At 49.3% G+C, this 21,830-nt stretch overlaps 1 protein-coding gene across 3 annotated transcripts in view; it reads right to left on the bottom strand.

Annotated features, from left to right (window-relative positions):
- The window catches only part of Tspan11 (tetraspanin 11), a 71,954-nt gene that overhangs the window by 17,391 nt on the left and 32,733 nt on the right, over window positions 1-21,830 (bottom strand). For all 3 annotated transcript variants that reach the window (XM_029559825.1, XM_029559824.1, XM_029559823.1), the window contains exon 3: window positions 14,985-15,176. In XM_029559825.1, the coding sequence (XP_029415685.1) occupies window positions 14,985-15,176 (192 nt within the window). The remainder of the gene's footprint in view (window positions 1-14,984; window positions 15,177-21,830) is intronic.

The following is a 21,830-nucleotide window of genomic DNA, read 5'->3' as shown; positions in this document are numbered from 1 at the left end:
TGAACTTGCTCATGGACACCAGTCCGGAGGACATGCCACATCATGCTGCTTCCCTGGGGGATATTATGGCATCTGTAGCTCTTCAAAACAGGAGCGGAAGAGGGAGAACAGGAGGAGAGAGACAGAACCACATCACATCCCTGGGGCTATTTGGAGGCATTTGATGAGCTGCGTGACATGGTGGGGTTGCTATTTAGAGGAAGGGCATCAGTGGTGTGTGGAAGACCCAGTGGAGCAAGCAGTGGTGCTCCAGCATGTGAAGGTACCCCAGAGGGAAGTGAGGCCTGGGCCTGGGCTCTGAGGCCAGGGTGTTTGCTGGTGACTGCAGGTGATGGCTCAAGTACCAGCTCTTGCTTCAAGAGGGCTGCAGGTGTGTGACTCACCTGGGTGGGGGAGGCCCTGAGTCACAACAGCTCCTGGTGACAGCTCTCAAGAGGTAGGCAAAGGGCTCTGTTTACTTCGTTCCTTTGGCTCAGAGGATCCTGCAGCCCTGTGTATGGAACTGGCTGGTCCTGAGCCCCAGCAGGTTGCCGGGTTTGTGACGCGAGGCCATGGGCTGTAATAAATGCCTTGGCCCTGCTGTCTACTCTTCACCTTACCCAGGTCTTCCAGAACCCTGGCATCATCATGTTAGGACCCTGCCTGTACAAGCTGCTCTCTGTACAAATCTGAGGACACAGTCCCCACACCAGGCCATCTGGCCAGCCCTCAAGCCTTTGCCCTCGCCAGTCTTCCTACTAGTGCTTAACCCGTCCCTTCTTTCCTCCAGTTTAGTCCTGGCTCTCCTACTCCAGCTTCTGTGGATTGCCACAGTATCACCTGCCTGAGAACCCCACAGCATCATCTTCCTGAAACCTGCCTGATCTAGCTCTATCTGCTTGGCCCTACCCTCTGAACTCGGTTGTTTCTGTGTCCTTGCCCTTGGTGGTCACACTGCTCCTCTGGTAGGCTGTCACTGGCTCAGTGACATAGCTGATCAATGACTCATGGCTGTCTGAGCTGCTTCTACTCCAAGTCTCAGTCCTGTCTCCCTGGAGTAACTGTGAATTCACGGGGACTGGAGCCATAGCTTGGACTGGCTCCGCAGTGCCTGGTAGGGTGTTTGGTCTAGATACATGTTTGGGCAACACCCCTGGGCTACGGAAGGAGCATAAGACACTAGGAGCTGGCTGGGGAGGACAGCCCCATGCTAGAGACAGCAGCTTAATCTTTTGTCTGGGGGGTGACGCAATTGCCACCTCAGTTCCAGTTACTTGGTTGTTCATTCAGACCAGCAAAATTTTGCCTCCTGGGGTCATTTGGCAACTTCTGGGGACATTTATTTTGTTGTCATAATTGGGAGAGAAGGTACTATGGACTCCCGGGAGGCAGAGGTAGGGTATGGCTGAACATCTTCGAGGCACAGGACAGTCCCTGCTGCAGAGACCTAACTGGCAGAAATGTTAGTAGTACCAAGGGTGGAAAAGCCAGAGAACACTTTCCTTCAGGTTCTCAGGTCGATGCTGGGACCTGATTCATATATGTGTCCCTAGGAACTATGGAACACACACACACACACACACACACACACACGACCTATGAAGTGTTATCCACATGCCAACAAGCCAGAAATGGAACACAGAATTATAAGCATAAGAGAATTTTTTATTCTGCCTGGCTGAGTGGACAGATCTGCACACAGTAGCTACTCAGCTTGACCCAAGCAAGGGTCAAGAGGCTGGAGCAGTGCCCTGGTGTTGTAAAACTACTTCCTCCAACTGAAGCACTCCCTCCAAAAGGGAGGCTCATAAGACCCAGGAGACTCAGAACTCACATCATCCACAGGTTATGTAAGCAGTCAACAATTGCTGGAGAAGAAGACTTTGGGGTGGAGCTGCCTGTAAGTTGTGGTACAGACTCTGAGTCTTCACCCCATGCTGGGCAGGCTTTTCAGGGATACAGCTGTGCTGTTGTCACCCACTCTCCTGTAAGTAACCCTAATAAACTCACTGGTTCACCAAGCTGGACTTGGGTGGAACCATTTCTTTGGTGAGTTGTTGGTACCCTACCTGGGATTAAACAGTCCTTTGTCGTATCTCCCCAGGAAAAGTCACATCACACCCGGGAAAATCTGCTCTCCGAGGCTACAGGTTCCTCTGATTGCTTAGTAACCTGGGGCAGAGGTGTGCTGCCAGATGGTTTGTATAGGAAGAGAACCAGAAAGTCTAAAGAAGGTTCTAAAGCTACCTTGTTCCTTTGTAAAGTTTGGTTTATGATTGATCTTTGAACTACTAAGCACTATCTAATAACAGAAAGTTCTCGGGCAGTGTAGAATTTGAAGGTGCTAATTTGAGTAGTTACTATTCAGCAGATTGACCCCATGGTGTCCCACTTCCCTTGACTGGCATGTCAGGCACTGTTGTACTGAACTATCCTCAGATGGATAGGTGCCATCCTGAGCTCAGCTGTGCCCACTTGCCTAAGATGTTACTGTTGAGCTTGTTGATAGTTACAACCTGCATAGGAGGGGCAGGGAGAGTCACAGGACTCTTACCTGAGTATCTTGCCACATCTCCCAGTCCCATGAGCAATTCTGTCTTAACTGCATGTGGCCTGGGTGGAGGGCTAGAGTAGATAGGCTGGGGAAGACTAAGGGAGGTTCTCTCTATTTTATGAGGCTATGGGGAAGTCAGCAACCATGCTTGGGTGAAGACTTTCCAGTGTGGCCTTAGAAGGAAGCACCCATACTCCTGTAAGTAAACCCTTACCCAATGTTAGGGTTTAGGTCTACAGCAGACCTCCTCCCCGACAGGACCTCACGGGTTCTGCAAGCCCCTGAGAACCAGGAACAGAGTTGATGAGCACCCTGGTCTTTGAAGTCAAGAGAAGCAGACTTTTCTGCATAGTTTGGTCCGCACAGCAGACTTTCCCCTTTGATCTCAAAAGGGGGCAGGTTTTAACAGTCTCACTCTCCCACTTCCCCTCACCTAATTTTTTTAAAAAAATATATCTTCCCGACTTCTGCACCCCCAACCCCCCCCCCCCCCATAAAAGACCTCAGCTCACAACCTGTGCGCTGACATTTTCCCTACCCTGGAAGGGAATCTGTCCCGTGCAAGGCTTCCTTTGCTAATAAATTCTATTCCATTGGAGTTTTATCTCTGCCCTGGTGCTTTCTCCTGATCCCCCGGATTCATCTCTCAACTTCATCTATCACCCAAGACTCTGTAAGTAAGCCCAATGAACTCACTGGTTTCCAGGAGTGCATTTTGGTGGAATTAGGACTAAGGGAAGAGAGGTGGATGTTGTTTACATCTTCCTACACCGCAGTAAGGAATTTTAGCAACAAGCATTCTTTTGAAGGTGCTCACGGGCCTGTGGCTTAGGAGGTGTGCTGCCTGTCCTCTCAAAACCTACAAGGAAAGAGCAGAGGGCATGCTGGGAAGGTTTTTCTTCCGTTAACTCTTCTTTGGCGGCCAGTGTCTACTCATTAAAGTGGGTCCTCTGTTACAAAGACAGCCAGCCTTTCTGCATGCTTACCAGGTGCCGATCCTTCCTTCAAGCACTCTGTATAATCCCTTCCTGCCTCCCCCAGAGGTGAGTGCTAGCATTACTCATTACACGGCCATGTGAGCATCAGCATCAGGCTCACCTTACCCAGGAGGACACGTGCTTGGAGGAGCTAAGTAGCGTGTCTGAGGTCACACAGCAAGTCTAAGGCTGAGAGGGGAACTAAAGGCAGGAATTTGGGCACAGACCCTTTGGGTTCTCACTAGGTCTACTGTCCCCGCTAAATGGCTGATGGACACATGGATGAGCTTTGTAGCATGTTGGGGGTGTGCTCTGATAGACATGGAGATAACAGGTGCTTGCTTCAAAGGGCGGGCTATAAGGGGAGGAGAGGGCAAACAGGTAAAGAGGGAGATGAGCAACGTTGGCTGTGGACCGTGTGGAACCTGCCCATCTCCTCCACTCCAACCTCCAACTGCACTCTGATTTGGGGACTGGTGTGGGTTTGCAGATTCTGGGCCTTGGTCCTTCTATAAACCACAGTATAAGAATCCATTAGACAGAAACCAGTAATGAAAATTTCAAAGAAAAGTTTTAGGTCTTATTCCCCCAGCTTATTTCCAAGAATGATTTCATCTCAATATATGCCAAGCTAGGCCCAAAGCATAGATGAAACCTGTGTATTAAGCCCAGAAGTGGCCTCAAACATCCCCACCCTATGCTATACCCCAAACCATTTTTTTCCTAGATAATTCTCTTTTGGCATGTGTGTGTATGTATGCTGGCATGAATGTGGGTGTACTTGGGTCTACATGCCTACATAGGCCTGAGGTTGGCAGTGGGATTCTTCCTTGATCGTACGTATTCCATCTTATTCATTGAGGCAGGATCTCTCAATGGAACTCAGAGATCACTGATAACACTAGTATACTAACCAGCTTGCTCTGAAGATTTCCTGTGCTTGCTTTCCGAGTGGTGGGACACTACACCCACCTAGCAATTACATGGGCTCTGGGGGTCTGAACCCTGGTCCTCACACTTGCACAGTGAGCTTTTTATTTCTCAAAGTGATATTCCCAGCCCCCTAATTCTTTAATGGAACAGTCTTAACTAGAAGCAAAGTCTTTCTAAAATTATAGCTCTACAAGGAATCTGGGATTGCACAGCATTCTCTGAAGCAAGCTAGTACTTTTTCTAAGGAGCAGCTCTGCAGGATATATGCAGAAATATGTCTCCCTGTGACATTAGGGTGATTAATTAGAAACTGAGTCTTCAGATGGGCTCGCATTGCATCCAGGCAAGCTGAGCCCCAGGTAATTTCTGGGACAGATTCACTGGAGTGGATGACACAGAGCAGCTCAGCAGTTACACTTGTCATTTTTGGGGTCAGTTTTAAGAACTTTATAAAACTGGATTCACTGGAGTGGATGACACAGAGCAGCTCAGCAGTTACACTTGTCATTTAAGAACTTTATAAAACTAGAATTAGACTTCCTCTGTTGGATGTCTTCCACACCATTCTGTATATTAGACAAGAAATAGTTTGCAAAGCTTGCTGCCAGTCCATGGTATTACCATTAAGGTGCTGGGTCCAGGTGGGCTGGGACCAGTGCTACACTCAGAACAGAGAGGAACAAACAGCAAAATTGAGATGTGGCCAAGGTTAAGTGGCAGGGAGAAAGACCCCGCTGAAGATACCAGCAGTGGAGTGTGGGAAGATTACAGCAGGCAAGGGAGGGTCAGAGACTTCAGACCTCACCAAGCCAGAAAAGATGGAGCCAGCTGTTTAAGCAGCAAATGACCTCAGGGCGAATTATTTTCTGACAATTAACCACCAGCTGGAGGCACTTGGCTATTTGTGGAAGAGAAAGGATGTGGACTGGGGAGCCTCATGCCATTCCTATAACGAGATGTCACTGTTGGAAGGTCGAAGGTGACCTCTAGCCTTCCTGGTGAAATTCCAGTGCTCACAGACCAGGCCATCCAGCCACAGCCTTGCCTTGGTGATGCTGGGCCTTTGCCAGCCCACCTGGGAGCTGATCTGCAAAGAGGCTGTGAGGATGCCTCAGTCTTTGGCTGGCCCTCACACCCAGTTCTGCCGAGGGACTGGGCGTAGACAGCACTAGGGCTGGCCTGAAGACAGCTCAAGGGGAGGTACAGGGAGACAGCAGGGAGGGGTTGATAGGCCCCTGGGAGGAGGAGAGGTTCCAGAAACACATGAAGGAAATATGACAGAGATCATCCAAAGTGCAAAGCTAATTGCTGGGGACCCAAGAGGATCATTGTGCATGTGTCGGGGGTGTCATGGAGGTTGAACACAGCCCCTGGGGACAAACCAAAGACAAGTGTCCATGTGGGGACTTCCTAGGGTTCCATCTAAATGGACTGAATAAAGAGCAGGACCCAGAACACATAGGGCCTGCAGCTGGCTGAGGGGGAGGAGGAGGCCCCTCATGGTTTCACACAACCCAGGGGATACAGAGGATGCTACTGTGGATGGACTCATGCCTGGAGACCTGACTGGTCACTGTGAGTTCCTGAAAGGGCCTGGGCTTTTCTATCTTCTCACAGTCTGGCAGGGAGAACGAGCAGTATGTGTCAGCTGTGTGCTGACAGAGGCCATAAGAGGGTAAAGTCAGGACAGAGATGGTGGCAGGGATCTAGGATGGAGATACAATTTGGTATCTAGTGGTAAGAACTAGGACAAGACTAGTGACAGGGAAAGGGAAACTGACGAGGAGAAAATAAATTTCTATGACAAACAAGAGAGAAGAGACCTCGAACACCAAAGAGCAGATAGTAGAGGTAGAAAAAGGTCCTGGGCCTTGGAAGGAAGAGCGTGGGAGAAGAGTTTAAACTCCTTTCAGCACACTACACTCCGAGCCAAGCCCAGAGGTCACAGTCCATTTTTCCTGTCCCCTCTGCCTGTACCCAGCAACTCAGGAATTCTGAGAATGAATATGTTGGGAACAGTTGAGGCTGATGGCTTGGCACCTGTTCCAGGTAGTATTAAGTATTAGCCGTGGAAGATTGGAGGAGAGGCAATGGAGGAAGTTAATTGACTGTATAAAAACTACTTCTATAGAAATGGCTGCAGGAGAGGGAAATGATTGGGTACATCTACTTTAGGCAGAGGAAGGTGGCCCTGGCCTGGGAGGTGATGACACAGAAGGTGGCCTGGCTTCGGAGTCCATACTCAGCTTACTTCTATGATAAGATGCTGTGTGACTCGGGTGAATCTCTCACCCTCTGTGTCTTCAGCATAAAAGCTTCATGCAAGCTGAGACAGGAATTATGCATCAATGCAGCAGCTCCATTGGCTAGGAAGAGTCACACGGAGCCTACTCCTTCCTGCATCCTGTGGCTGTGCAGGGCTGGCCAGGGAAACCTCAGCTCCCGCCTCCCCGCCTCTGGTAAGCAGCCATTGTGTTCTTGCTTTGGAGTCAGCCTGTCCTTGGGCTGAGGATTCTCTACTCTGTGGTAGGCTGAGGGAGGTATATAAGCTTGTCACAAGCAGAGGTGAAGAGAGGCTGAGGTTGTTGGCTGCAGATGCAAAGCCATGTGTTCCAGTCAGCCTCAATAGTTATCACCAGGATGTTTTGACGCCCAGCCCTTCTGGCTCCTGTGTCTATATTTCAACTGATCAGAGGGTCCCTAAAACCTCACTGTGATATAATTTTCAACAACTGTTAATGTGAAGGCTTTTCCATAGTCAGGTCCAGGATGTGGCATGAAGGGGACAGCCAGACACGTGCCACCACCGACTCCATCCTTGGTCCCGAGGTAGACAGCCTCAGTCCCAAGACCTGCTGCTGTATATAAGTCCTTCTGTCTTGTGTAGTTAGTTTCTCCTAAAGGGAAGAGTCAGGCTCAACACTCAGGAAGTAAAGGGAACTTACAAGGCTCAGGAAAAGCTCAGAAAGATTCTCAATGTCCCTCCCAGGGGTTATACAAATAATAATTGCTAGAAAGAGGGGATTTGTAAGTGGAGCTGCCTGCAAGTGACAGGGAGCTCCAGGGACACAGCCTTCCTGAGTTGGCATCCATGTTGCTGTGGGCCTTGCAGTGAAGTTGTTCTCTGAGAATCACCCCTGCTTATGTAAGTAACCCCAGCAACTACTGCTTCCCCAAGCTAGGCTTGGGTGGAATTATTTCTTTGGTGTGTCATTATTACCTGTTTGTGGGGGGGGTGGACAGAACTTTGTCTCTCTAGGAAAAGTCACACAGCACTCTTTCTCTGTGCTTGCTTCCCAGGAGGGGAAGACCCACTTGTTTGGATGGAGTGAAGAGGGGGATGCAGCTCTGTAAATGACCCCCTTGTCCTCACCAGCCCCCTCCTCCCTGCCATTCTGATCATCTTTTCTGGGACTCCCTATGCACCCTGGTTCACAGGGCTCGGTAATGAAGACCTAGGCACCCAGAGAAGGGAGAGGGACTATGCTCCAGGTCTTTCCATTTCTACAGTTAGATCTAGAAGCTGCCCAGGAAGACAGATAGCAGGAATAAGGGCAGCACATACTTTCCAGATTTGTTCTCAGAGTAGGGATGCAAAAGGGGGGCTGTTAATCTGCTTATGCATGCATGTACACACATGCACACACACACACACACACACACACACACACACACACACCACTGAACCTCCTTTTTGCCCATTCTGAGACTTGCTCAGGGCCTCACCTAGGGTGGGCCTAAGGACCCTTCCAGGAATCACAGACCATACATAACTGAGCCACCCTTCCTAACCAGGTTACATGCTCTTTTGTGGCACCTTATCAGACACTTACTTGTGCCACCCTGCCAGTATACCCCAGTTTTGCCTTCACTCTTGGTGTGAGTCAGGGAACACACTGCTAGGAAAAACACCCCCATCATCCCCTGCACGTTTTGCATTTCATTTGGAAAGAGACCAGGGTCCTGAGTCAAAGCTTGCTCCCTGCGTGGGAAGCACAGGGGCAGAGTAGACAGAGCCTGTCTGTCCAGCAGATAAAGTCCTGATTGGGAGCTTGTGAATTCGCCAGGCTGTGTAGCCTCAGGCAAGTGTCCCTGGCTAAGGAGGGGCTGGAGAGTAATGTGAACTCAAAAGGGCTGTTGGGAAGGCATGCTAGGACCTTGGGATGAGGAGGGCCCATTCCAGCATGCCTATGAGGTTTTCCTTCATCGCACTCTGAGCCCGTTTCAGCCTTTCCCAGTAAGCATGACAGGGCTGGCTGTGTTGACTCTGGGTCTCTGTGCAGCTATTGCAAGGCTGGCTCCTGGGGACATCTGTTCTGGTGGTGAAAGATTCTCTGGCTCTTTTGGAAAGGGGTTTTAGGTTCCCAGAGCCTAACAATGGGATCTGTCCCTTTGAGACTTCATGGGACGCTGACTCGAAGATTCAAGTGTCACCAAAATAGCACAGAAACTACCCTGCAGCTGAGGAGGAAGACACCGGGGAGGACACAGTCAAGGGGTCCTGGTGTTCTCCAAACTTCCTACCCTATCAGCTTCTTTGGGGGATGTGGCCTTACCCAGGCTCTGAGGACTCTAGGAGAAACAGCCCTAAGAATAACTGTTAATTTAGGTTCCTTCTCAAAGGAGCTCGGCCATCGTGATGTTAATTAGAACCATATTTTTATGATCTTTATATAATGTGGCTTCCTCAGACCTCAAAATGCTCCTTTAGTATCCTTCACACCCTATCCTGTGTAGCGCTGGGGGTACCTAAGTGGCAAGGAGAGGATGAGTGACTCACCCAAGTCTCAGAACAAGCTCATACATCCTGCTTTGAGCCCTAGCTCAGATAAAGCTGCCCTGAATTCTAGACCTCGTCCTCTTGGTTAACAGAGCCTCAGAATCCCAGATGGAAGAGTTGCAATTCTGGGTCCCCTCGTTTTCAGAAACTGGGTTCTAGAACTTCTTTTTTCATCTATCCCCTCCCTAAAAATAAAAGAGTTCTCAACAAAGACCCAGTTTAGTCTATACCATCCATCATGATCTTCATTTGGCTGAAGATAGAAAAGTTTGCAGAGCCCAAATTCCAAATTCTAAAAATAGCCCTCTCCTTTGATCTGGGTGGCATCGGTCCTGGTCATGAGCCTTTGGCTCAGATGGTCTGAATGATCTGTCTCTCTCTCGCAGTCTTGGCTAAAAAAGAAGACCTGGTGTGAATAATTTAAAGCTCATCCGTCTCCCCCTCTGCAGAGCTCTGATGCTAAGCTCAGTGCTTCAGTGCCCACAAAGATGGACTATTCCTGTCCCCAGCGAATGTCTCCTCCTCAGGAAAGTGACTTGGGGGGGGCGGGCAGATAGGCCAGGACAAAGGGTCTGGGAGGGGCCCACAGGACAGCTCCTCTCTGGACTCTTCCCTGGGAGGGTTTGATGCTAGTCCCACCCCCACTGCAGTTCGAATTGGATGCCCATCATTCGAATGCCCTGTCTTTGATCTTTTCCTTTTAGTCTTTAGGGACCACTTTGTGTAGAGCTAGACTCTCTGTGCTTCTCCTTTGGCGCTTCCTTCAGTGTTCATTTGATTAAAGATTTCAAAAGGAAGTTAACATAGAGGGGAAAAAATGAATAAAGCCAAACAATAATCTCCAGGAACCACAAAACACTTCTAACTTAACTATACAGCTCCATTGTAAACCAAAGTTGGGCTTTAAAACTCCTGCTGGTAGCCAGGAGTATGGTGGCACATACCTTTAATCCTAGTATTCGGGAGGCAGAAGGTGGATCTTTGTGAGATCAAGGCCAGCCTGGTCTACATAGTGAGTTCCATAGTGGGGCTACAAGGAGAACTTCTCTCAAACATACAAACAAATAAACAAAGCAAAAGAGTCCTTTTGTGACTGAGGGACCTGGGGGCCAGGAAGTGGGTGACTCAAGATCCTCCAGTGACCCCAGTCTGCCTTGAATTGTTTACGTCATTGAGTCTTTCAGAGGGAGGGAGGGAACATAGAGAATGAAGGTTCTAGGCTGTAGGATGTGCTACTTATGAGCCTGCTGGTGGAAGTCAGAAGTCCTGTGCCAGTGGCTGAGTGCATGTTTGTATACACAGACACTTGTACTTTTCCTGGTCTCACTGAACAGTGACACTGAGCCAGAGAGATAGCTAGTGCTGTGTGGGATGCTCATGGATACAGGTAGATGTCTTCAGAGAGTGGAAAGCTGATCTGGGAAGACACAGATGCTTCAAACCAGCCTGTCTAACAGCTGCCAGGTCCTAGCATACGGTCCCAGAATTACACAGCTGTTTGCTGACCATTTGATGCAGAGTGGCATCAGGTGTCCTGTAAGCACAGAGCCTCAGCCTCCTAGTCCCCACATCTCTCTTGCATAACCAGCCACGGAGTTTTGTCCCCTCTGAACAGGCCACCGACTGTACCTGGAGAGGCTGGAGACCTCATTCGTACAAGTCAGAGGCTGGCTGGACAGATGGGGATGTGAACTGCCAAAGGAAGGGTATTGACAATGGTAGGGAGAGATGAGTTGGGTGTCAAGCCTCTATTCCCTCTAGTCTGTCAGACTCAGTGGAGAGCTTTTATGAGGAGATTGGTCTCCCATGATGCCAACAACTCTGTCCTCAGTACTGACCCACATTGTCACCCATACAGAACCCTGAAGGCTAGACTCTTTGGATGAGTGTTAAGATACCTGATCGTCAAGTTCCCTTTCTAGCCACATGTGCCACCACCTAGAAGCACTGTTACTTCTGGTTACTTCTGATGGAGCAAGAAAACCCTTGGATGTCTAAGTGTCTAGGTCCTGTGACCAGGCAGCTGACCTCCTGTCCTAGGTCCTGGACTGGGCCCTGCAGGAAGCCCTCTCTTTCATCTAACCAGACCTCTGTGTTCTACTGCTGCTCCCCAGCTACCCCCGTAATGTGCACCCCTGCACACATCCTTCATGCTTCTCGACCTGTGCCTCTGCCTTCCATCAGGCTTCTGCCTCCTGTGGGAAGTGGGCTCTAGAGGAGAGCCCTGCATGCTGGGTTCTTGGTCATCCTACCATCTCCAGGCCCAGCTCCTCAGCTATAAAGGCTTTTAAAGTGGTTCAGCCTCTCTGGGGACAGGAGGTGTGTTGGGTCAGAGTATGGGAGATGGACCATTTACCCCTCTCTAGCTGTGTGTGTCATATTTTCTTACTGCCTCAACATCCCCACAGTCAAGCTAGAGGCACCCCAGTAACTGGTGACCAAGAGCACCAGATAAGACTGGACCCTACTACAAGCTTCCCATCTTCCCCTGACTCTGACCTTGTGACATTCAAAGACACTGTGCTGTTGTGTGTTCTGCCCCTCCCTCCAGCGGTCCTTGCTCTTTTTGCCCTCAACCTGGTTGGTTGAGACTATTTCCTTGGTGCTCCGCCTGGAGACCCCTCCTGGTAGATCGCTACACCTGTTCCTGCCCCCTAACTCCTGTCAAGTGCACATCATGAACATGTGCAGCTCTGTGGATGTGTGAGGCCTGAAGGAGTTAGCGTGTACCAGTGTTAGGAACGGTGCTGGGAACAGTGCTGCCCCAGTGCAGATGGCAGTGCCTTTGCAGGGCTGGTGGGGTGTGAGGAACAGCAGGCGGTGCTCAGTGAACACTGGCCATCTGTGTCATCACCAAGCTGTGCACAGTCAACAGGGACTGTTTCCCAAGGCTGCTGGGGACACCTCACTCATAAGATGAATGGCTGAGTCAGAAGCCGGGTCCCTGAGGAGCCTACATTCTTTCTTGGACTGTCATGAGGGAACCCTGGCCTCCCTAGCAGGAGGCAACCCTTCTGCCTCTTTGCTCCCTGAGATGGCACACAAGGTAGAGTCTATGGTGGGTGCTGGGAAGGAAGGAGGTAGATGATGGCACCGGGCTCAGCCTTGCCTTCTTGGGGCAGTACATAGGGGCCAGGGCTAGAACCTCAGACCAAGTTGCAGGCCTCTAAGAGCCGAGCAGACTATAGACCAAGTAGCTGAGCCTGCAGAGGAAAGATGTCTTGCTCTGGACCTAATAGCCTAATAGCCCTGGGGACTGAGCCTCAGTCCCCAGGAGGCCTGGTCAGCATGTCACAGGACACCTCTCTGTTTGGGTCCTCAGTTGCACCCCAGTTTCTTCCTCCAGCTGAATGATCAGATTTGGGACATGTGAAAGACTTTCAAGGACTTCAGTGGTGATCTGCTTAGTTTTTGTCAACTTGACACAAACTAGAGACACTTAGGAAAAGGGCACCTCCATTGAGGAATTACTCCCATCTGGTTGTCCTTGATCATGTCTATGGGGCATTTTCTTGATTGTTGATTGATGTAGGAGGGCCCTACCTACTGTGGGTGGCCCTATCCTCAGGCAGATGGACCCTGGTTGTACAAGAAAGGTAACTGAGCAAGCCAGGGGAAGCAAACCAGTAAGCAGCACTCCTCCATGTTCTGTGCTTCAGTTCCTGCCTCCAGATTCTTGCCTTGAGTTCCTGCCCTGACTTCCCTTAATGAAGGACTGTAACCCACAAGCCAAATAAACCCCTTTCTTCCTCAAGTTGCTTGTCATGATGTTTATCACAGCAACAGAGAAGCAAACTAGGACAGGTTGATAACTCTATACTATCCTGTGGAGACACAGTTGGCCCTTCACATCTGTGGGGTCAACCAGCCTTGGATGGTACATGTGGTAGACATATGCCTGCTACGGCATATGACCATACAGAAGGGTCATAAGCCCCTAACAATAAAGCACAACACTTATTTATGTGGCATTTGTACTGCAGTTGGTATTATAAATAACCCAAGGATGATTTTAAGAGGCTGGAGGATGTATACAGGTTATATGCAAATATTCCACCATTTTGCATAAGGTACTTGAGCAGCCCCACACTCTGGGAGGTCCTCGGACCTATTGTCATGAACATCAAGGGAGGCTTGTGCTTCTGCTAGGCTGCATAAGGGATGGCCAGGCAGGCTATGGCTGCCCCCCAGCACCCTTGCTCCACTGTTAGAAAAGGGCTCAGAGTGCATACCCTGGAGGCCGGTCTCCTGTGGAACTCACTTTGCCATGTATCACCATGCACCGTACCAGCATCCTGGCTCTGGGCTCTCCCTCAGAGAAAAATTAAGGAAATCTTCAAAATGGGGAGAGCCATCCGGCCAGGCCTACACAGAACAATTTTTATATCCAGGGCAAAAACTAGGTCACCACTTTGAGAGCTGCTGCTGGGCCCAGCTCTCAGCTTCCCAGAAGCACCCCCTGCCTCCTGCTCCCTAGGACTGTGCAAGCCAGAGCTGCACAGTCCATGGTGGATGCTGGGAAGTGGAGTATAGGGTGGGTCAGGGAGCTCACGGGCCATTCAAAGCTTGTTCCCACTGCTTGCTTCTTTCAGGCCCAGCCTGACTTCTCTTTGAAAACTGTCTGTTCTGTAGCAAACTCTTCCTTGCTAAGCTCAGGCATTTTTCAGTCTCCTCTGCCCTTCTTTTCTCAGCATTGGCTTGGTTCTCAGGGGTGGGTGTAGACAGGTCTCCAGATTGTACAGAGCCAGCCACAGCTAAGGGGTAGACTCAGCCCCAGGGTCCCCATAGGTTCTTCCCCAGCCTCTTTCCCAACTGACCCTGAGTGGCTATGGGTACCTTCCTAGCCTCCCAGGAAGAAGCTGCTCGTGGAGCCCACAGTGCCTACACATGCCAGTTATAAGAGACTCTTGACAAATGATCAGATCAGTTAGGCTTGACCAAGTCTCCAGATGGAACTGAGGGACTTAATACAAAAATCCAGAAAGTCAGAGGACAAGTGACCAGATCTTCCAACAAATAGGGGAGGATACCCTGAGAGATAGAAAGTAACTTAGGATAAATAACCAACCTTAACACATGGACCCAATTCAAACAAACTTAGAATAATAGTTCATAATCAGTTTGGGGAAATTGGAAGCTGCCTAGTTATTTCATGATAGTAAGGAATGACTATTGATTATTTTTAGGTGTGACAAAGGATCCTCAGATTTGGGAGGTATTGTGCTGATCACTTACAGAGGATCTGCTGTCCTGGGATGCTTCACAGTAACCCTGGGTGGGAAGAGAGCAGAATACAGGGAGAGTGACCATGAGAGGACAAGGTTGATCCCCGAGTGACAGGGACACAGAGCATCATTACAATGCTGTTTTTAATCTTTGCATGTCTGTGAAAATTGACAGACTAGATTGGAGTTCAGAAGGAGAAGGAGGAAGAGAAGGAGGAAAGGGAAAGGGGGAGGGGGAGGAAGAAGAGAAAGAGGAAGAAGCAAGACACTAATAGATGCCGTACTAACTGCTCAGACTGGCCTGGGCTCAGGTCCCCTGTACTTGGTGAACACAACCACCACAGACCCCCTGAGCAGTCACCCTGCCCTGGCTTCCCAACAGCCTCAGCATCCTTCTAGGGCTGGGGAGCCCAAATAGTGGGGCCTGAGTGGTACCGACTTTCTCCATCCACAGAGCACAGGCCTACACTCGCTCCTCATAAAGGGGCATTCACTGTAGAGGGATAGTCTCCACAGAGGGACTGAGGGATACTCACCGCTGAAAGACAGCTCTTCTGCTCTCGGATGACGGCTCCAAAGCCCAGGAAGCCGGTTGTCATGACAAGTGCTCCTGCGAAGATGAGGATGTAGGCAGAAGCAGTGAAGGTGCTGGAAGCCAGGACACTGAGGTAGCCGCTCTTCTCCACCAGTGTCCAGACACCCACGGCCATGACGGCTGCCCCGCCTACCTGAAGACAGAAGGAAAGCGGATGGCAGCTAAGGCCCTGGCAGGTGCCGCCTGTTGAGTGCCTACTGGGCACCAGACCCTTTTCACATGCCATGTAAATTAGTCCTCCCAAAGGTCTGAAGGAAGTTTGACTGTTCAATTCGATCATACGTGAGCAAATGGAGACTTAAGTGCTCAGAGGATTTGTCCAGGCCATACACACATCTAAGTCTCTGAGAGAGATTTTGAATCTTAGTTTGAGCCCAAATATGTGCTTCTTACTAGGCATCCATGAGGCCCTGTGAGGTAGGGAGATGGCCACCACTGTGGGACTGGTCAGGGATGGAGACCCTCTGCCTTCCCAGTGTTGTTCTGACTCTTCTCTACCTCAGACTGCTCCTTGGTCCACCCACATTTCCCCAACGGTCCTTTCATGCTGGTCCATGCTCACATTTGGATCTCCTGTCCCTGTCTAGTAGATGAAGAAACAGACTCACGGAGGGAAGGAGTCCCACAGGAGGCTCTCCCTCTAAGAAGGGCAAGGTCAGAAAGGGTGAAAGCCAGTGAAGGAGAAATCTTAGGTCCTGAATGCTTCTCACATAGTCACCTCTCCCTGGTGGCTTTCCTGGAAGACTATCTCTCACACACATATCCCTCCCCAGCTGACCCCCCTGACATGACTCAATTCAATCACAGGGCACTCCCTCAACCAGAGTCCTGCATAACTGACCCTCTTCATAATGGGCAACTCCCTCTGCAACTGCCTGAGATGATATAACCTCAGCCCTAAACCCCTTCCCCCTTGCTGAAGGGAGAAAAATATTAAAAGTCTGTAAGGGAGGGTGTGCCCTTCTGATCCCAAGCTGCAAGGAACCTGGGCCATGGGGGGATGTGTGTCCTGTCAGGTTTTTTCTCTAATAAATCTGCTTGCTTTTTAGAAGGTCAGTTTTCTGTCTCTCTGCTTCCTCTTTCCTTACAGCCAGGACATGCCCACTGCACCTGCCCTCTGGAAAGGCCACCAAGCTCCACACACTCGTGCACAGGACTGAGGGGGAGCTGAGTTTCCTTCTTGGTTAATGACACATTCCAGTTTGGTCCTAAAATGAGCAGGGACAGGGCCCTCCTGACTTTTAGGTCTGGGAGCTGCCTCCTAGGGAAGAGTGTCCAGGAATGCAGTCAGTAGCTCAGCCTTCGGGGATGATGAAAGCAAAGAACCCTCTTGATGGCTGTCATAATTAGCTGAACAAAACAAGTTACCCTCCATATGGAATATTGGGTGTGTTTGCCCAGGATTCAGGGATTCTGAATAGCTCTGCCATCTGCTCCTGGGAAGATCAACTTCTATCTGCTCCCTGGTCTCCAGTCCCCACTTAAGGATGGGTCATTTCTCCAGATGGGTGATGGATGCTTCCTCAGGGTCCCTCAATGTGTTCAAAGCTAGAGACACTCCCTCCCAGTCTCTGTTCACTCCCTGAGTGCTTATCCGTGTAAGAGTTCCCCATCTGTCCCACAGTGATTCTGTGGTCATTTCCCTACTCTCTGTTCTGCACAGTCACAGACACCAACTGAACAATGTAAGGGGGGTCCTTAGCAATCAACACACATCAGGTGCCTCTATCACTTGATTGACACGTGCTTAGCCAATTTGTCTTCTAATTATCGCAGCCACCCATGGAGGATGGGGCAGGGTATATTATCTCTGTGCTGCAGATGAGGAAACTGAGCTTGCAGAGAACAACAGTGTTCTCAGATGCTGCTGCTGCTGCTGCTGCTGCAGAGTTTCAAAACTGAGATTTAGGTCCAGGTCTTTTGAGGACAGATCTAGGACTGTCCTTAGATCACACGGCACATTCCTCCATTTCTGCTGTTCAAATAGATGATTCCTTCTAAGCACCCTTTTATCTCTACCAGCCTCCCCACCAGGTAAGAGAACCCACTAAAAGGCCATCACACAGGAGCACAGCTGTGCTGCTCCGCTTGGAACTGGAGAAGATAAAATTCCTTCCACTGCATGATGCGTGTTTTTTTTTCTCTTCTGTTTTTACCTCTCTAAACTTAGGTTGTATCTTTTGATGAATGGCTACAATTATACTTGGCAGCACTTCTTCTTAGTGGTATTAAAAAAATGGTGTATCTTGCAATTGATGATTTTTTTTTTTTTTTTTTTTTTTTTTTTTTTTTTTTTTTTTGTCTTTTTGAAGCAGGGTCTCCCTGTAGCCCCAGCTGTCCTGGAACTCACTATGTAGACCAGGCTGGCCTTGAACTCACAGAGATCCACCTGCCTTTGCCTCCCAAGTGCTGGGACTATAGGCGTGTGCCACCACGCCCAGAGATGATGTTTTTTGATTCAATGGAACCTCAAGATACAGTAAGTTTTTAAGCGTCCCCTTGGAGGTTATCTATGGCCCACACAACCTTAAGGAACAATAAGGGATTTTCTGAGTCTGGGTAGATGGAATTGAGTAACAGATGAGACTGACTAATGGACATGGTTGTTGGTCAGTCTCTGTGATCAGTGGCAGCTTCTAGCAAATACCCCACATATAATATAACTGCTATATAACTTTATATAACTATTTTCTGGAAGGCCTGAGTAAAGGTCTCTGCTTTGAACAACTGGCTATGTGACTGGGAGACAGTCCTTTAACCCCCTTGGTCCTCAGTTCTTTATCTTTCAAATTAGGGATCAACATTAGGTTAGTGGTTTTAACCTATAACCACTAAAGACCCCTTGGCTTACTTGTTCCCAAAGATTTTAGGTTTTGAGGTCTTTGCCTAACAAACATTACAGATCATTAACTAAGAAATAATTGATTTCTCTTTTCTTCCTGCCTTCCCTTTCTGCTGCCCTTTCTTCCTTCCTTCCCCCTCTCTTCCTTTCTTCTCTTTAAAAGAAATTAACTCAAAACTTAGAATGATGCCAGGCAGAGATTTTGAACAGTGTGATATAGTCATGGTCACACTGAGTTCTAATGCCATCTGAAAACTGGGAAACTTGTTAATGGATCCAATCTCTGTAACAGGCACACTACCGGTTTTCCATTAGGCTGGTTAACCCTGTCCTGCATCCTTTCCCAAACCACAGAGTAACCTGAGCACCTGTATCCACCAGAGGATAGGCACAGACTGGGCTAGTAACAGTTAATCTGCTGGACTACACAGAGCCACTGAAAAGCTGATAAAAAGATAAACAGAGCATAAAATAATGCATTCAGGATCCAGGGCCGAGGTCAGTTTTTATGCCAGGTACAGAGAGAGTCCCCATCTAGATGGTCTTCAAGTTTTCCCTATCCCTAGGTCCTCAAAGTCATGGCTATACAATCTCCTTGGGGGGAGCTGTGAAAAACAGTGACCAGAGCCCAAGTCAATCCAGTGAGACCCAGGTAGAGACATTTTATAAAGTTCCCAGTAGTCTCTTTGAGAACCATAACCCTGGCCCAAGTGTTCCATCCCTCTCTTCCCAGTAGGTGGTGCTGTGTGAAGTCCTGTCGAGTGTAGCTGGCCTATGGAGAGAGTCAAGCTTCCAGCTTCTTCCCCCAGAGCAATTGCCTGGGGCGCTATTGACTTGTGTTCAGGATTTGAGCTGAGTGATTTGTCCCAGTACAGGCAGATCTTGCAAAGCAGCTGAGCCTGTAAGCCAGCTGGGTCTCTAGCCACAGCACAGGGTCTGGGCAGGATCTGGAGGGACATTCGACTCCGATTAAAATCTAGAAAACAAATACATACCTGGTCTGGTCTGATACCCAGAAGAAAGCAAGAGATTAGTCTGAATCAACAGGACCAGGACTGGGACCTGCCCTCTCCTTACTCCAGAGTTCCATCTGGTGGCAAAGGTGGCCACTGTGACCAGCTGTGTGTGTGGGGGTGGGGTGGGGGGGTGGGGGTGGGGTGAGGGTCACAACTCCTTCAGGAACTTTGATCTCCTGATTGGGCCTTGGTCAGCTCTGGACAAGAAGTAAAACTGCTCAGTGTTGGAATAGGTCACCCAGAAAGATACCACAGGAGGGTGGAAGCCAGCTCACATCACTGTACCCATGGCGGTGGGACAGACAATCTCTGTAAGCTACAGTGTTTTTATCTGCAGATTGGCGCACTGGGCAGGAGAAACACTGTCCCCAGAGCCTGTTTCCTCAGCTGTTTGCATCAAGTTGGTTTCATAGCATTCAGCTCCTCATGGGGCAGAGCTGGGTTTCTGTCAAATATTAACTGAATTTCTCAGCCATGGCCAATGGCTGATGAACCAGAAAATGCTGCAGAGCAGGAGGCTTGGTGAAGACATGACAGGACAGGAGGGATGGAGCAGATCACCTGCACCCCATCATTGTAGAAACTGCCCCTTAATAGAAAATGCCAAATGCTGTTTGTGTGGTCATGGGGACCATGTGGGTAGCTGCCTCTGCCCTAGGTCTGATAGAACTAAGGCAAAGACGTGAAGGAAAGCAGACAGAAGCTGAGAATGATTATAGAATTTTTCTTGGTCAGAATTTTACAGATAGGGTTTCTGTGCTGGGACCACAGAAAGGACTATGGGACCTCCAGGAAGGATACCCTGGGTAGGGTTCTCTGCTGGTCAGTTCATGACATGGAAACACAGGAGAAACACAGGGTGACTCTGTGTGTGTGTGTGTGTGTGTGTGTGTGTGCGCATGTGGGCGTGCTTTTTCACTATCTGCTCTGTGTCAAGTATCCCCTTCCCTTCTGGAAAGGTTTAGGGTTGAATAGGAAGACTTGCACATTTAGGAACCCCCTTCTCATCCATCAATGGCCCCTGGGTGGCCTCTTTAATAGTACCATGACTCAGGTCCCCAGAAGCCTCTCCTCACTGTGCTGTTGTCCACTCGGGCTCCTGTGGTCTCAGCCATCCTCGAGCTCCTGACCAGGTCCCCTGATGATCTGCATAGTTCCCCCTAAACCAGAGCCTCAGGCCTAAACTCTTCTGCATGGGAAGTCTTTAAATATCTGCCCCCACTTGATTATGGCTTTATCTTCTACTTTCCTTCCTCTATTCCCCTACTTTAATTATCATGTAGGAAGTGGTTGTTATTCTTTTTAAACTTTTTGTGTGTGGTATGATATGAGAGAGAGAGAGAGAGAGAGAGAGAGAGAGAGAGAGAGAGAGAGAGAAACCTAGCATGTGTGGTGACCAGAGGACAACCTTGGGTGTTGGTCCTCCCCTTTCACCTTGTTGAGAATGGGGTCTCTTGTTCACCACAGCATATGCCAAGCTAAATGGCCTGCAAGTATTTGGGGATTCCGAACTCAGGTCTTCAGGCTTGCAAGGCAACTGCTTTACCCACTGATCCATCTCCCCAGCCAAAGGCTAGTGTTCTTGAATCCACTAAAGGAAGGTTATACTTATGGACAATAAAGTGAACTTGAGCAAAGTGCTGGGGTCTGAGTTCAAGATGCTGGGGTCTGGGTCCAAGAGCCTGATCTGGCTTGTTGGCTGTGTGAATCTAGATAAGCTACACAGCTATTCTGGCCCCCTATGTCTCATTTCTCATTCCTTCCCATCCTTACATTATTCTCTTTATTTTAGTGAATTCGTTCTACGCCCACTTCAAGTGTGAGCCTGCAGGTAAACTCTGCACACCTCCCTCCTGTGGCACTCTGCCCACTCCTCCTGGCATTCAGGAGCCCCATGGGACTTAGGTAGAGGGCTACATACATACATACATATATATGTATATATTTTCAAACCAATGCTTCATCAGTCTGTCTACCAACACCTGGTGCACATCTGATCTGACATTGAAGATCTTTAGGGCCAAGCCTGCCCCTGCCCTCATGTCACTGCAACTGACTGAGTTGGGAAATCCTAACTCTGTAATTACTTGGAAAGAGTATGTGGGTCTAATTTGGGAAGGAGATGTAACCTGGGGTTAGAGCTAGTTTGGGGAGAGAACCAAGAGACCTGGTCTGAACCAGGTTTAGTCTCCCTGGCTACTTGGGTCTCTTTTCCTTTTTTGGGGGCGGGGAGTACTAGGAATGAAACCCAGGGCCTTGCATATGCTAGGCAACTTCTCTACCCCCAGCTATCCCTCCATCAGCTCTGGTTGGGCCACCTTTAAAGATCTCCACTCCCCTGTCTACAATCATCTGGACCCTGTCTGCAGTCAGCTGGACCCTGTCTGAAGCCTCAGCTCTCACAGGAGTGAGTTGAGCCCAGTACACACAGGAGGGGAAGTAGTCCTCCAGGGCTCCATGGAGGCTGGAGCCTCCCAGTTCACTAAGGACCAGGAAACTGCTTGTCTTCCTGCCAATGAGCAATAAATCTCAAACACCAGGCAAGCTTGGGGTGTGATGGTTAATCCTGGGTGTCAACCTGACTGGATCTGGGATTAACTGAAATGAGAGAGATCTTCTTGATTGGATCATCTGAAACTGGAAGACACACCCTAAATATGGGTGTTACTTTCTGATGGCAGCCCAAATAAAAGGCCATGGCAGAGGAGACCGCCTGGCTTCTTGCTGCTTACCTTCTCTCTTACTGGTGAGTTCATCTTGCTGCTGCAGGCTGAAGACTAGCTGATCTTTCGGAAGCCATCAGATCTTCAGTGCCAGATTGGGACTACTGAAACATCCAGCCTCATGGATTGAGTGACTATGGAGTCTCAGTCTCTCCAGTGTGGTGCAGCCATTGCTGGACTACTCAGACTCTATCCTGTGAGCTAAT

This window comes from Nannospalax galili, unplaced genomic scaffold, assembly GCF_000622305.1.
Source record: "Nannospalax galili isolate Female #2095 unplaced genomic scaffold, S.galili_v1.0 scaffold589, whole genome shotgun sequence".
NCBI classification, from domain to species: domain Eukaryota; kingdom Metazoa; phylum Chordata; class Mammalia; order Rodentia; family Spalacidae; genus Nannospalax; species Nannospalax galili.
The sequence above is the reverse complement of the archived record's forward strand: the minus strand, read 5'-3'. Positions and strand labels throughout refer to the sequence as shown.